This window comes from Sorex araneus, chromosome 1 (assembly GCF_027595985.1).
Source record: "Sorex araneus isolate mSorAra2 chromosome 1, mSorAra2.pri, whole genome shotgun sequence".
NCBI lineage: Eukaryota > Metazoa > Chordata > Mammalia > Eulipotyphla > Soricidae > Sorex > Sorex araneus.
In genome coordinates this window covers 361,133,793-361,149,642 of record NC_073302.1, presented here as the reverse complement: position 1 = coordinate 361,149,642, position 15,850 = coordinate 361,133,793, and the positions used below count along the sequence as shown (strand labels likewise).

The window sequence follows — 15,850 nt, the reverse complement described above, 5'->3', positions numbered from 1 at the left end:
TCTGCCTCTGCTGGAGATCACTAGGCTTCTCAGTAGGGGAGAGTCCTGGCTTCACCAGGACTCCCACCAGCTGAGCTGCTCTTGGCATCTGCACCCCAAAGCACCAGGCTCATCTCTTTACCAGTACACCCAAGCTTCTTAGCTCATTTACAGCCTCCTTTCCACAGGGATTGGTTGTACCTCAAAGTTTTCATTTTCTTGCAAGGCCAGAAATGCTGGTCATGTTGTGGTTAGAGGAACTAAAATCCCTAGCAGAAACAAAAATCTCTCAATATATCATCTGGTAGTATGACCCTGCGAACAAAACCAGTATAGCAGTGTTAGCCTTTGGAGCTGGGGGCTATATTCAACAATTCTCAGGGATCTCTTCTGGTGATGCTCAGGAAACCATCAATGCCAAGTATCTAACTAGGGCTGGCCACATGGAAGGCAAGTGGCTTAACCCTTGAACCATCTCTCTGTCTCCCCATTGTTATTTTTTTTTTAAAGCATTTGACCTTTACTGAGTCACTAATGTACTGGGTCAAGTAAAGTCCTTTTGGAAGTGGACATAGCTTCTGCTGCTGCAGGGTGGAAAAGCTGACAAGAATTCTTCAGTTTGAACCCTCTTTTCCCATTCCCGCTGCCTTGACTGTGTTAGGACAAGGGGCCACATTGGCATGTCCCAGGCTGGACTCTCTGGCACCAGAAAGCTGGAAAGGTGCACGATCACCATTTGAGCACCTGTGCTGCTCCCCTCAAACTCATGGATCCCCAACTTAGCGTGGTCCTCTTGGCTTGGAGAAATAAACTGTTTATTGTGCAACTCAATCAAGCAGCGTGATTCTTGGCTCTGCTTGGGTAAAAGCCCATCTGTAATGGAAACTTCCCCATTCACAAGTACCCCACACAGTCACCCAATTTTTGTTAGCATGCTAAAGATTTTATTGTTTGTATTTTCAGTTCCTCAAAGTTGCCATTTCATGTAGGTAAAATATATTAGTGTAATAATATTCCATTTTTGGTGCTTATAGTAAGTTCACTATGTTACCACAACTGGGATCAGGGTTCCCAGATAAATGTGATCCTCTTGGAAGAAATTAAAATTAGGAGAAAACTAAAACGTTGGAGGTATACCTGACAGGAGTGACGACTATAAAATATAGTTGTGTGAGGGCTAGAAAGCAAGGAGAGTGGGCAGGGTTCTTGCTTTGAACAGCCAACCCTGGTTCAACCCTCAGTACCATATATGGTCCCCACAGCACCGACAGGAGTGATGCCTGAGCACAGAGCCAGGAGTAAGCTCTGAGTATTGTGGAGTGTGCTAAAATCCCTCCACCTCCCTTAAAATATATATATATATAAAGGAATATTTATATATAATCATACAATTTTATATTTTAGCTTTTTCTTCGAGCCTGTCTTCTCCACTCCCCTTTTTTATATTGCATTACATTTTATTTTATACTTGGATCTCTGTATGGTAATAATCATGTCTTACCTCTCATTAATATAACTTTCAAAGCATTTTTATGTTAATATATTATGGAGTTTATATGAAATAGGTAAGGCCTACATATATAAATTTTCCCCCTATACTTTATATATCATGATAGAGCCTGGCAAGCTCCCCGTGGTGTATATGATATGCCAAAAACAGTAACAATAACGAGTCTCATTCCCCTGACCCTGAAAGAACCTCCAATACGGCACCTTTGGGAAGGACAAGTAAGGAGAGACTGCTAAAATCTCAGGGCTGGGATGAATGGAGATGTTACTGGCGCCCGCTCAAGCAAATGGATGAACAATGGGATGACAGTGATATATAATATAGTTTCACCTATGCTCCATGGCACAGCCTCACTATAGAACTGTAGCCATAGTGGATACATCCTTAGTCATTTCCCCGCAAAAGAACAAATCAAATCTTTAGCTTATGCTCCTGTGGCAAGTTCACGCATTCTCGTAACCTGTTCAGCTCACTGTGTTCCAGAGCTGGAGAAGATGATTTTGTAACCAGCATTGTTTTATTAATGACTCTTCTCCTCTATTCATTTAGTAATTAAGAAGATGACCATTTCTTGATAAACCCTGAATCCAATGGAAGTTTCCAGAAAACATTTCCTCTTCATAATCTTGACTCTTCTGCTTTCAAATCCCTTTACAATGATGGCCTTGCACAAACTGAATTCTTCAGGAGAACAATAATGATGGCTAACAAACAACTCTTCTAAATTTAGTTGCTTATATGTACTCCTTAGAATAATTCTAATAGGTATTTTTCACAGTTATTTTACAGGCAAAAAACCCCAAAACAAACAAACCAAATAAATGAGGCACAGAGCCATACCCAAGTATCTCTCCATTAGAAAGTGGAGAAGTTGATGCTTGATCCAAGACTACCTGTTTTGAGCCTGCAATAATCCTCTACTCCCGAGCTTCACAAAACACTGATTTATGACCCCATATGATGTCATGCAACTGATCATCAGGGTCACAAAAATTTGTGAGGCAACAGTGAAAGGTTTCTGAACACGCAATAAGCAACCATGATCAATCTATGGTGTTTCTGGTGGTGGTCATTCATGTTGCATTTCTCAGGTGAGGAGGAGTCATGGGTGGTCAAACCTCATGGAGCACTTCTCTGGAGTGGACTAGATACAGCTGGAACAGACCCAGTCCATGTAACTGCTTTAGTCTCGCTCCCTAAATGAAACATAACACTTAGGGTTCAGGTTAAACCACAAATGCATTTATTCTCCTTAGAACAAATGCCATCTTTAAAATTTCAGTTTTTATGGGCAACTGTCTAGTTTGCTTGCTCTTATGCTGGTCATAAAACAGTCCATAGCAGAGCGACCCACCAGCACCATCAGTAAAATTGCAAATCTGTCCTTTACCATAGAGCAAGAAAATTCTTGAGTAGTATTCAAAGAGGAAGCACCCACACCCATTCACCATCCCCTGATACCTTCTGCCCCGCAATGGTCTAACTCCTAACCTCATTTCTTTATATAGTCTGAAACAAGAAATCACCCAAGTGAGACATCTCTTCGGTCCATTATTGGAAATACAGTAAACAGAGATATCTCAGATTTCTGTCTTAAAAACACTAAAAATGCTTTAGATTAGCACACAGAGAAAATAACATTAGACATATTCTAGTATGTTCTAATGAGTTCTTGTTTCCCCCTTTCTGATAATGTCTTCAATTTCATCTGAGACTTTTCCTTGATAGTTATTTGGTTCTATTGCATTTAACTTCTTTTGATACTCCAGTGGCAAACCATTCTCTTTTGCACCCAGGCAAATGACCTAGAAATGGGAAAAATAAAGATAATAATTCTCTTTAGTTAGGAACATAATTTAATAGACTACAGCCTTATTTATGGTACCAAAATATAAAATATCAGTGTTCAGATAACAACAGAACAATTGCAGAATAAATGATTAAAAACAAAAAGAGAGGAAATATTCCTCTCATATTAAGCATGAATATTATTGGGTATTTCCAAAGCTATACCATGAATTCTAAGGAATATCAATTTGCCTTAATATGACAAAGAATAGTTTGAACTTATTTTGGAGGAAGTAGCACACCCGACTGTGTTCAGAGATTTCTCCTGGCTCTGTGCTCAGTGATCACTCCTCGTGGTGTTGAGGGGACCGTGCATGGTATCAGGGATAGAACTGGGGTCTGCCGCATGCATTCTATCTCTTCTACACAACAGAATGAATTCTTGTATTATAACTACATATACTATTATATAGAAATTACATAACCATTAGATATCATTCTTCAAAAGATTGAAAGTTCAGGGAATCTACTCTTATTTCAATGAACATGAGGTGTAAATGACAGCTGTGTTCAGTGGAACTTCCCAGATCTATATTTTGCTCAGAGCAAAGCTGGGTTACCTACTTCAGGTATATCCATATCCTGACTGCACCTGCCAACAAGTCCCTAACTCTGGGCTCTAACATCTGGGATGCTGACATTTCTAGTCCAGATTCTTTTCTGGTACTTAGAGCAGTGGCTTCCCTAATTCTGAAAGGCAGGGTGTGAGTTTTTCCTCTCCACTTGACATGGAAAACATAACAGCAGTTAGAAACTATTCTTCTTCATAAAAGGGGGTTTGGGGGCTGGAGATGTGACTCAACTGATAGTGTGCCTGGCTTCAGTCGCTGGCACCCCAAACAAGCAATATCTAACAATAAAATTTTTTTAATTTTTAAATTAATCTGAATATTCATGATATGTATGTATACATATGCATATGTACATGTACATATATATCTATATATGTCTATTAAAAATACATTTGTGAAGCCAGAAAGATGGTACAGTGGGTAAGGCACTTGCCTTGCACAGGCTGACCTGGTTTGATCCTGAGTATCCTATATGGTCCCCCAAGCACCACCAGGATTCCTGTGTGCAGAGCCAGGAATAAACTCTGAACATCACTGGATGTGGTCCAAAAACCAAACAAAAAAAATTTTTAATAAAAATTAAAAATATAAAAATACATTTGTCTGGGGCTAGAGCTATAGCACAGCAGGTAGGGCGTTTACCTTGCACGAGGCCAATCCAGGTTAGATTCCCAGCATCCCATATGGTCCCCCAGCACTGCCAGGAGTAATTCCTGAGTGCAGAGCCAAGAGTAACCCCTGAACATTGCTGGGTATGACCCAAAATGCAAAAAAAAAACACACAAAAAATTTGTCTAAACTATTTTCTACTTTAAGAAAGATATTATGCATCTAAAAATTCAAAGAGTTTTAGAGACAATTCTATTATTACAAAGCGATGTAGCCAGTTTTGACTTCGCTTATCAGGAAATTTTGTATTAAAAACATTTTAATTAAAGTGAATTAATCATCGAGATGGAAGTGACAGTACAGCAGGTAGGGCATTTGTGTTGCACGAGGCCAACCTGGGTATAATCTCTGGCATCTCATATGGTTCCCTAAATCCACCAGAAGTGATCCCTGAGCACAGGGCTTGGAGTAAGCCCTGAGCACCTTAGGTGCTTTGGTTTTGGTGTGACCCAAAAACAAAACAAAAAAAAAATAATAAAATAAATTGATCACAGATAACTTAAACATACAAAACCAACATAGTCTCTACTTCAGAAAAAACTGAAAAAGAATCACTAAAAATCTCTGTCAGTAGCTCACCTGTTTATACTGCGGTGATGGGGGAGCACTCTCATAATTCCTCATCTGATAACTTCGACAGGTTATTTCTTTTCCTTCTTGGGTGTGAACAGTCACTTTTATTACAACATAGGTTCCACTTTTAACACCTTCTTGCCTGAAACCAGACCAGCCAAATCTTACTCACTTTGGACTTAGCCAAGTTAATTTCTAGGTAAGGTCTTTTAGTCAAGTCATGATATACGATTAACACTGTATTTGCACATACACTTGCTTTCCAAGTGTTTGGGGATTTTGCCGAACTTGTGAATATCACATCAAAAGTAAATTTCACATTTTCATTACAAAGTCTAGGACTCAGCATATTTCTGACAACTCTCCATAATTTATGCCATCTACAATCACGTTTCACTACCATTCTTCTGATCTTTATCCCTAACCCAGTGCTTTGTCAGCTACCAAAATGAACTATGTGCTGTGACAGCAAGAGAGTAGTTAGCCAAAGAAAAGGAGTGAAGAGTTATTCTTGTCCACAAATAAATAGGAGTCAGATATGTCAAATAATATGTCAAAAGCTCTTTTCAAGTCCTACTTTTCCCCACTAACTTTCTTTGTATTGAGCTCTCTGCCACACAACTCTAAAGAATTCTAGTTACAAAATGTTCTGCACACAACTCTTCAAAGATCAATTACAAAAAGTATCAAGGCATTTATAACATGCTTTAAAATTTTACATATTTAATTGTTTCAACTGCTGCCTTAAAGAGTAAAATTAGGTAATAATGACATTCTCACATCTTTTCACAAAACCGCAATATTTTTATAAAAGACAAACAGAATGAAAATAAGGGCTGCTCTAAAAGATATTTCACCTTTACAGGAGAGATTATAAATGACCCCCTGAATCTCAGTCAGAATGTATAAACCGTCTATGTTTTTCTTTTAAGCAAATGCACATTCTTATACTGTTTATATTAATCCTAAGACTTTAAAGAGTATATCTAGTATATGGTTTTGAATCCCCCTCCACTCACAGAAACACAATTGCGTGTGATCACTTTCTGAATTCAAAATTATTTAACATATAATTAGAAGTCACCTACTCATCCAGAGAACTTAAATTGCTTTTGTTCATTTTCCACACTACTCCCCAAACTTCATCGCCAGGACTTTGAAAAATGGTGGCTATACCTCCATGCCAAGTTTCGCTTGTTTTGCCTTGAGAATTGCCAAAGTCAAGCTTATAATCCTACAAAGGAAACCAAATGATAGATAAGCATTTACTTGATTCAAACTTTTCTTCAAAATAAAAAAAAATTTGTAGAATTAAAACATTCACTTTCAGTTTTTCCTGTATACAAGAAGCGAGCAAAGGAGCCAGGTCTCTAGTTCAGTGTCTTCTCTCAGAGAGAAGGGAGGTCGGGGCCAGAGAGATCAAAGGGGCCAGCGTAAGCCTTGCAAACACAAGGCCCTCCATTTTAACCCCTTGGCACGACATGGTCCTCCAGAGCATGGAAGCACCGCCAGGGATCCCAGCCTCCCTGCGAGGGAGACTCTATCTAAAGGAAACTGCAACTCAGGAGATAGCTCCAAGGCCAGGAATACATACCTTGCGAGCTAAAGGCCCTGAGTTGGATCCCCAGCATCTTATGACCCCTCCAAGCCATGCTGGGTGTGGCCCCCAAACCTCAAGGGCTAAGGACAGACATTTCAGGGCACTGCCGGGGTAAGTCTTACTGGGAATGCTTCCCCAAATATCCCTGGGAGTAGCTCCCCCTCAAAAATCCATACTGGGATGGGGGATCTAGAATTTTTTTCTATTGTTTCAGTGTTTCATTTCCTTCATAATAAACGTAAAGGATTAAACTAAATAATAAAGCTAATACTTATAATCTCATCCCTGCCAGCTTTTAGTTCCTCAAAACACCTTCTGGACTTTAGAGAGGAAAAGGTGGTTTTAGTTCCCAGGCCCTCTGACTGGCATCTGGGTATCTGTTCTTCTAGAACCGAGTATCTGTGGTAGGATATGGAGCAATCTGACAGAATTAGAACCACACTGGGAAACCACACTTTTGCTTTCAAAAGAAACCCCACATCAGAGCCAATAAACAAATTCTATTCCTCATCTTGTTCCACTTTCCAGCTAGTTCTAACTCAGGCTTCTCCACTCTCCCCGTCTGCCTCCTTGCTGGCTCTCAGGCTGTTCTGGATCTCAGCTCTATTTTGCCAACTCCTCTACTACCTGGTCTTAAAACGTGAACAGTTGTTCAGGGCTCAGTTTTGGCCCCTTTCTCCATTTCTTCAGCAGTTTTCTCAAGACATTTTCATCCTTTCCATTGGTTTCAAATACCATCTTCTTTTACTCAGGGCCACATGTTCAGGGGTCACTCCTGACAGTGTTATGGGGACCATGAAGTACTGGGGATTGAACCAGAGTGTCCTGAATGGTAAGCACGCAAGGACATCTTTCTGGCTAATTCAGTAACTTCTAATCCATCTGAGTTCTTTCTACTGAGCTTCAAAAGTATGTAGGCCAAGCAGATGGCTCAGAGGCCTGAAGCATATGCTTTGTAGTAAGTCTTGGGACCACACAGTCCCCAGAGCACTCCCAAGAGCAAGAGCACTGGACCAGGAGCAGCCTCCCAGCACTGCCAGCTATGCAGCCCCATGTTAAAAAGTGCTTAAAAAATGGCCAAGCACTCAGTGAATACTTAAATGCTTACACACATGTTGCTCATTTGGATACAGAACAAACATCTCAAACCCAATAGTTTTAGGTTTCAAAATCTTGAATTTTTTCCTTTCCAACTTGATTCTCTAGTTTTTGGAAAGTTCACCATCATCCACCCTGTTTTATCAAAAAAATACGTCATACAAACAATGTCACAGAAGTTGACATTGGTGATAAGTTGGTGTTTAGCCATTGTATGACTAAAACTAAATCATAGATAATGACGTCTAAAGAAACAAAACAAAAACCATTCCAACGGTCAGGCAGTAGCTCCCAGTGCCGCAGGCCAAGCCTGGCACGCACAGAGCCCCTCACTCTATCCTGGGCTCTGCACTGCTGGGCTAGAGCAGCACCCCATCATCAGACCCAAACCACCTGCCCAGCTGGCTGAGTATCCCTGGAAGCAGCCCCTAAACCTCTAAGCACTGTTTGGGAAGCCCCTAAAATCTCTAGAAGCGCCTCCTTGGTGATTTATAAAACCAACCACCAAGGGCAATTCTGTTGCCTCCCAGCAACTCTCAGACTCTCTGCCCTGCAGAGCTGCTCTCTAGCTTAGCGTGCCACTATCTGTGGCCAGCTCTGCAACAATTTGCTAAAGCTTGCTCACCGGGTCCACATCCTCCACATTTTCATAGCAACCAGAATGAGCTTTCAAAGACATAGATCTGGTCTTTCCTTTACTTTTATCTTGCCATGGATCTTTGAAACGTCCTTGAGATAAAGCCCAAAATCTCCTCCAGACTCTGTTCCTGTCTGACGCGGTCCTTCCTGTTTTACCAGTCTCACGGCACACACCAAACTCCAGCCACACTCTTGGACACATTATTTCTTCCATTTTGCTTTGTTGTTGTTATTGTTGTTCCCTACGACCCCCCATCAAAACCATCCCAGTCTCAGCATGAAAGGTCAATTTCAGGGGGCTGGAGTGATAGCACAGTGGGTAGGGCGTTTGCCTCGCACTCGGCCAATCCGGGTTCGATTCCCAGCATCCCATATGGTCCCCTGAGCACTGCCAGGGGTGATTCCTTAGTGCAGAGCCAGGAGTAACCCCTGTGCATCACCAGGTGTGACCCAAAAAGAAAAAAAAAAGGTCAATTTCAGGAAGGGCTTTACTGAACATCTCAGCCAGGTCAAGCCCCCAATCCATATACTCCTAAAGCAACCTGAATATCTCCTCCCTTTTGGCAGAGAGTGGGGATTTTTTTTGGGGGGGCGGGGTTGTTACATTGGTGGTGCTCAGGAATCATTCCTGTCTCTGAGCTAAGGTCACTCTTATAGGTATTCATATAGGGTACAAGGAAGTGACCCTGGGGTCAGCCACATGTAAAGCAAGCATATTACCCTGTACTATCTCTCTGGCACCTCCTGACGTTACTTTAAGACTTCATTTTTTTGGGGGGGAAGGTGGGGATCACACCCAGCAATGTTCAGGGCTTACCCCTGATTCTGTGTTCAGAGATTACTCCTGATGGGGCCTAGAGGACCATATGAGGTACTGGGACTTGAACCCAGTTCCTCCTCATGCAAGATCTAACCACTGTACTTTCTCTCTGGCTCTGAAGACTTCTATTTCTTTTTATTCGGATTCACAGCAAAACAGAAAGGAAGGCATGTCTCCCTTTTAAGACTGACCATTTCTGTAACTAAAGAATCACAGACATGGTATTCCTTCCCCCTTTTTCCAGACTATGAGCATCTGAAGTTCTCTGCCATATTTGGGGAACTCCTGTCTCCGGAGCTGGAAAGGTGGGTATCTGACTCCCAACTAGAAGCTTTCAATGATAGAAGTCGGTTCTCCTGGCTTTGCTGGAGGTCAGGGCATGACACCTGGCGAAGACTTGGCCCATTAGTCCCCCACCTCATTGTGATCTGAATTAGACTTGTGCCCCAGGGCGTCAGCAACCCCCTCCTGGGGGTGGCCACCTCCAGACTTCAGGAACTGCAGCGTGCGGTGACAGTGGCAGACTTCATGTTTGCAAGTTCAGCAGTGGGTCCCTGGGCGGGTCTGTCCCTTCTTTGCGGTTCTGCAACAGTCGCTACCCGTGCTTTGTGCCGCCTGTTTGGTCAGCTTTGAGGTCCAACCGTCCCGGTCCTGGGCTCTGGAAGGGCCCTTTCAATACAGGATTTCTGCTTAAATCAGCAACTTTCTTTTTTTGGTTTTGTTTTGTTTTGTTTGGGGGCTATACCCAGCATTGCTTGGGGCTTACTCCCGGCTCTGCACTCCGGGATCAATCTTGGGGGGACTTGGAGAACCCTATGGGTTGCCGGGGATTGAACCTGGTTCAGCTTCATGCAAGGGCTAGTGCCCTACCCACTGTACTATTTCTCTGGCCCCTTCCTGCAACTAAGAACACCAAGGATACAAGCAGAAAGCAGCATTTCTTGATGGTCTCGGTCACCATGAATAGCACAGGGTGTGCTGCATGGCTTATCTGCACATTTCCCCTGTAGCCTGGAAAGTCTCGACGCAAACACTGGACCTTGCTTATGTTTAGGGATGGGAGAGCATGTGCTCAGTGAACGGCTGGGCGAAGTGCAGCGGTCTTCGAGATAGGCATTGGCTTCCAGGCTCACTTGACTCCAGTCGCGACGGTGGGTGCGATGAATGTTCCAGCTTCCAGACCCTAGCAGGCCCAGCTCGAGGACAGGGAGAGGGGTGTTCCAAATGCCTGGAGAGCCGCCCTGGGGCACAGACCGGCCCAGGGTGAATGCCCCGACCCCCGCCCAGCCCCCGGGTTCCTGGGAGACACCAATGCAGGACCAGGCGAAATGCGCGGGGTGTGGCCACGTTAGGAAGGGGGGTCTGGGGCGCCGGGGTGGCGGGGGGGGGGGGACAGAGGGGGAACGCGGAGTGCAGAAAGGGACAGCCAGAGGACCCTCAAGCACCGCCCTCGGGAGCCGCTGCCTCCTGGCCCCGCTTGAGGGAACGGCCCCTCGGGACCCTGGAGCCCCGGGCGAGCGCGTGGGGTGGCAGACACGGGGCGGGGACACTGACCTGCAGGCGGGCCACGCAGCAGAACTCGGCCGAGGGGTTTCGGAGGTGGATTCGCTCCGTCAGCAGGTTGCTGCCGTAGGCAAAATACAGGAAGCTCTCGTCCTCCTCCCCGCCGCGCAGGCCGGTGTAGCCCGAGCTCGCCATGGCCCGCCGGACGCTCGCACGGCCGAGAGATGGGCAGCTGGCGGCGGAGGGGCAGCGCGCGAGTCAGAGTATACAGCCCCGCCGCCCCACGCCGCAGCCGGGGGCGGGGGCGGGGGCGGGCGGAGAGCGCCCTTCCGATTGGCTACCAGGGCCCGACAACTTGAGTCGCCCCCATTGTGATTGGCCAATCCCGCCGACTCCCTTCACTCCTACTCCAGAAATACTTTGGCCTGCGGCGAGGAGACTGAGTCCTCATTGGACACGCTTCTTTGTAGTCCCACCTTCCTGCTCAAGACACACTCTGATTGGCGGGTAGGTGGGCGCAAGGCGGAGATGGGGCTATCCGGGAGGGGGTTCTCCCAGGCCGCTCCAGACCCTGATCTGGACCCTAAGGACCCTCTGTTTCCCAGGTCCCCTTTAATGCTTTGGGGACCTCCTTGCCTGCGGGAAGTAGTGAGTCCAGGTTCCTGTCCCGACGCAGCTGGCCCCCGTTAGAGACACCTTGAACTCCCCTGGTCACTTTTCCTTCTTACAAAGTGTGTGTGGGGCTGAGGGTAGGTAAGATAAAGAGACCAGTATGACAATGATAGCAGGGAATGATCACGCTGGACAAGATCTGAGGGTTAAAAGTAGGGAAAGGGATATTCTTGATAACCTTTCAGTGTTAGTATTGCAAACCTACAATGGCCAAAAGGAGAGACAGACAGAGAGAGACAGAGACAGACAGAAATGGAGGGGGAGGGGGAGAGAAGAGAAGCATCTGCCATACAGGCAAGCAGGAGGTGGGGGTGGGGTGGGGGGGTGATGGGAGGGAACCTGGGGGCACTGGTGCTGGGAAATGTTCACTGGTGGAGGGATGGGTGTTGGAACACTGTATGACTGAACTCTAATCATGAACAGCTTTGTAGGGTCTATTTCTCAGTGATTCAATAAAAATTTAAAAAATAATAAGATTAAGATTATGAGTTTGAATAACATTTTGTTTGATTCCCTCATTAGTGAAAGTATCCAGATGAGTAATTTTAGGCCATGACAATTTGGAGAAATTGCATATAAATTCCCAAAGGAGTCACTCTCTTCTGCCCCCTCCTGACCCCAACTTCTCTCTCTCTCTCTCTCTCTCTCTCTCTCTCTCTCTCTCTCTCTCTCTCTCTCTCTCTGTCTCTCTCTCTGTCTCTCTCTCTCTCTTTCTCTCTCCCCACTCACATTTCCCTAAGCACATTAAAAAAAAACACTCTTTTACTTAAAAGGGAAAACAAATGGGTAATTTTGCTAATGTTATTAAGTAAAAAATTGACAGGAGTGTAAAGATGAAGTAAAAACTTTATGTGAAGTGAAAAGTAGTTTTACAAAGTAAGGGCTTGGAAACAATGGCTCCTTCTGAGATCAGACAAGATCAGGCACGCTCAGAGTGGTGTGGCTGTAGACCGCAATGTCTCCTTACCCAGATTTTCACCTCTACATACCACTGCCCCGCTAAAAGGTACCAAGGCTCCTCAAAAAAGTAGCTGATGCCAGGACAGGAGCTGGGAGTGGATTATGCTAAGAAATTCTTTTTGTCTGTTTTGAACCTAGCAGTGCTCAGCGTATATACCTAGCTCTATGCTCAGGAATCATTACTGGAAGGGGAACAGGGGACCACTGTGGTGCCAGAATAGAACCTAGATCCACTACATGCAAGAGAAATGCCTTATCCCCTGTACTGTCTCTCGCTACTGTTCTTGAAACATCTTATGGCCGAAAGCCAGGAAGTAGCCAAGAAAAATGAAATCCTTTCAAAAGACATGGGAGGCAACTTCTAGGAATGTCTGCTGAGCGAAAGCGAGAACAAACTGAGCCTTAAAAAGTAACAATGGCTGCAATTAACTGTAATAGCCAGACAAAACACAGGCAGGTAAAGATAGTTCTCGGTGGGTGAGAAGTGTAATTTATATATATAAACACACATATATGTGTGTGTGTGTGTGTGATGTGTTTGTGTGTGTGTGTGTGTGTGTGTGTGTTATTTTTGGTCCTCCCTTTGTCATTGATGTTCAGGGGTTACTCCTGGCTCTACACTCAAGAATTACTCCTGGTGGAGCTCAGGAAACTGTATGGGATTCCTGGGATCAAACCCAAACCCAGGTCAGTTGTGTGCAAGGCAAATACACTGCTTGCTGTATTATCTCTCTGGCATATATATATATATATATATATATATATATATATATATGTAGACAATATTTATTTCCTCATCATGTACTGTTTCCTCAGTTGGTGGTCTGTTAACTGGGGGTCTACACATGCTTTGGTTGTGGTATTCACACATTTTGATTCCAGCTACACCACAGCCAGGTTTGTGTGAGCACCACAAAGAGGGGTACAACCCCTGAGGTGCACAGCAACTAAAAGGTCCTGAGGCGCCGCAGAGAGGAAGTGTGATCTGCTGCTAAGCCTGTGTGTGGGCACCGCAGTGACCCCCCCCCCACACACACAAGCACCACAGCCATGACCTGGGGCCACCGACAGATGTGTTCCAGAGCCACAGCTGAAGGAGGCAAACCTCAGTGAGCACACCCAGGCGAGTGCACAAGCCAGATAAGCACGCACACAGCCAGGATACATGGTACCATGAAAAACCAACTTCTGACAAACTAGGATCTTAGCATGAAGTGTAAGGAAGAGTAAAGAAAGCAAAGACTTTCAAAGGAATTCATTAAAGAATACTCACATTCATCTCTTCAGCATCAACAGCAGTGGGTGGCCGTAAGGAGACATAAATATGTATTTTCTGGGCGGCTGGAGTGATAGCACAGCGGGTAGGGCGTTTGCCTTGCACGGCCAACTGGGGTTCAATTCCCAGCATCCCATATGGTCCCCTGAGCACGGCCAGGGGTAATTCCTGAGTGCAGAGCCAGGAGTGACCCCTGAGCATAGCTGGCTGTGACCCAAAAAACAAAATATATAAATATATATATTTTTTTTTTCTAATTTGAAGAAAGAGATTACACTTGAAAGCAGACTGCAGTGGATCCCCTTTGTCCCTGGGGGATATGGTCCTCTAGTGGATGCCTGAAATTGCTGATAGGGTCAAATCCTATACACACTATGTATTTTCCTATCTATACATGCTTATGGTGAAGTATGGTGGTTTACAAATTAGGCATGGTGAGAGATTAACAGCAATCACTGATAATACAATATATCCATGGACACTTACAATATACTGTCATAAGTCATGTAAGTGGGATCACTCACAAAATAGTTTGCAGTAAGTAATATTGTCAGAATACAGTTCACTGTAACTGAGGCCCTGGAGAGTAACGCTATGAGTAGAGGGCATTACTCTATAATGCCCAGTTATGTGTCCATAAGTAGGACTTCATAGCTGGGGACACTGCAGCAGGAAGGGCCTGTCAGCTTGACGCAGACAGCCAGATTGCTTGGCTGTTCATTTCTGCTTTGCTGAACATGACAGTGGCAAGAAATTATTCCACTACACCTTTGTTTTCTTAATTGAAGATAAAGGAAGATAAAAAATACTTTTTTCATAGGGTTATTTCAAGATTCCAGGATAAATGTATAATCACTTGTATCACTTGTCATCCCGTTGCTCACCAATTTGCTCGAGTGGGCGCCAGTAACATCTCCATTCGTCCCTGTTGCATGCTAGTGCAGTATAATATACATATAAATTTAATTTAGTGAGTTTAGTGAGTGCCTGGTGCATTATATGTGATAAATGTAGACTGATCTTAAATAGATTTGATTCAATTTGAGAAAGAAAAAGAAAACAAGGGCCAGGGTGAAGCTCAGTGGATGGCATTTGTCTTGAATGTGTGAGACTCTGGGTTCTAGCCCTGACACAAGCAAACAAAAACAAAACAAAAAAGCAAACCAGTGGGGACTGCCCCCTCCATGTGAATTGACTGGTCAGTATACCGAAATCTGTACTTGGAAGCTAAATAAATGCTTCAGTGGAGTAAGAAAAGATTTTTGTGTTTGTGGAGCCATCAGTGCTTAACTTTAGAAAAAAGTGTTCAGATGGTACAGTGAAAAACCAGCTTCTGAGAAATTGGGCTCTTAGCATCAAGTGTGGGAAGAGAAAAGAAAGCAAAGACTTTCAAAGGAATTCATTAAAGTGTACACACATTTTCAGCTCCTGAAAGCCATGTGAAAGGCAGACAGACCTCACACATTCCAGACTTGCGCCATCCCACTGAGCGTCCCCCAGGACTGCGTGCTTGGGAGCAGAGAGGGGGCGCACCGGAGAGGAATCCTGCCCAGAAAGATGAGTTTTGCTTGACCTAATACAAATATGATCAAATACATATTTTAAGTTTCTGCTTTGATATTTGAAGGTAGGGTATGAATATAAATTTTTCTCTTTGCAGATGATATAGTCCCAACGCTATTGCTTATTTAATGTTCATTATATGTCAAGTACTTTTAAAAAGTCATGCTTTTTTCCTTTTTTATTGGTTTTGGGGGTCATGCCCTGAAGTGCCCAGGGGCTATTGGGCTATTGATGACTGGGTGCGGGGAGCTAGGGGGTCACTCTTGGTGATGCTGGGTGGGAGACCATGTTGTACTAGGAATTAAACCTGGGCTCTTGAATGCAAAGCTGGCACTCCAATCCTTTGAGCTATTTCCATAAGCCTCTCTTTCCTTTTTATCTTTTAATGTAAAAGTGTTCAATACATGGAAAGAATAGAATAATAAGGGACCAGAGAGATAATACAGGGGTGAAGGTTCTTGTCTTAGATCCACCCCCAGCACTGCATATGATTCCCAAGCATTGCCAAGAGTGATCCCTGAGTACAAGAGTCAGGAGTAAGCCCTGAGTACTACCGGGTGTGACCCAA

The 15,850-nt window shown here is 44.2% G+C and overlaps 1 protein-coding gene across 1 annotated transcript; it reads right to left on the bottom strand.

Moving 5' to 3' along the window:
* Window positions 1–734: 734 nt before the first annotated feature.
* On the bottom strand, window positions 735–11,133 carry GGCT (gamma-glutamylcyclotransferase). Its single transcript, XM_012931804.2, has 4 exons — window positions 10,863–11,133; window positions 6,240–6,385; window positions 5,158–5,293; window positions 735–3,294 (listed from the first exon to the last, which is right to left on the bottom strand). Exons 1-4 carry the CDS (start codon window positions 11,004–11,006, stop codon window positions 3,151–3,153), a joined length of 570 nt encoding a protein of 189 aa, XP_012787258.1. The 5' UTR covers window positions 11,007–11,133; the 3' UTR covers window positions 735–3,150.
* Between the last annotated feature and the right edge of the window lie 4,717 nt (window positions 11,134–15,850).

Coding starts and splice junctions, on each gene's coding strand:
- GGCT (XM_012931804.2), bottom strand. CDS start 11,006: ATGGCGAGCTCGGGCTACACCGGCCTGCGCGGCGGGGAGGAGGACGAG. Junction 6,386..10,862: donor GCTGCGTGGCCCGCCTGCAG/GTCAGTGTCCCC, acceptor TTTCCTTTGTAG/GATTATAAGCTTGACTTTGG. Junction 3,295..5,157: donor CATCACCGCAGTATAAACAG/GTGAGCTACTGA, acceptor TCCCATTTCTAG/GTCATTTGCCTGGGTGCAAA.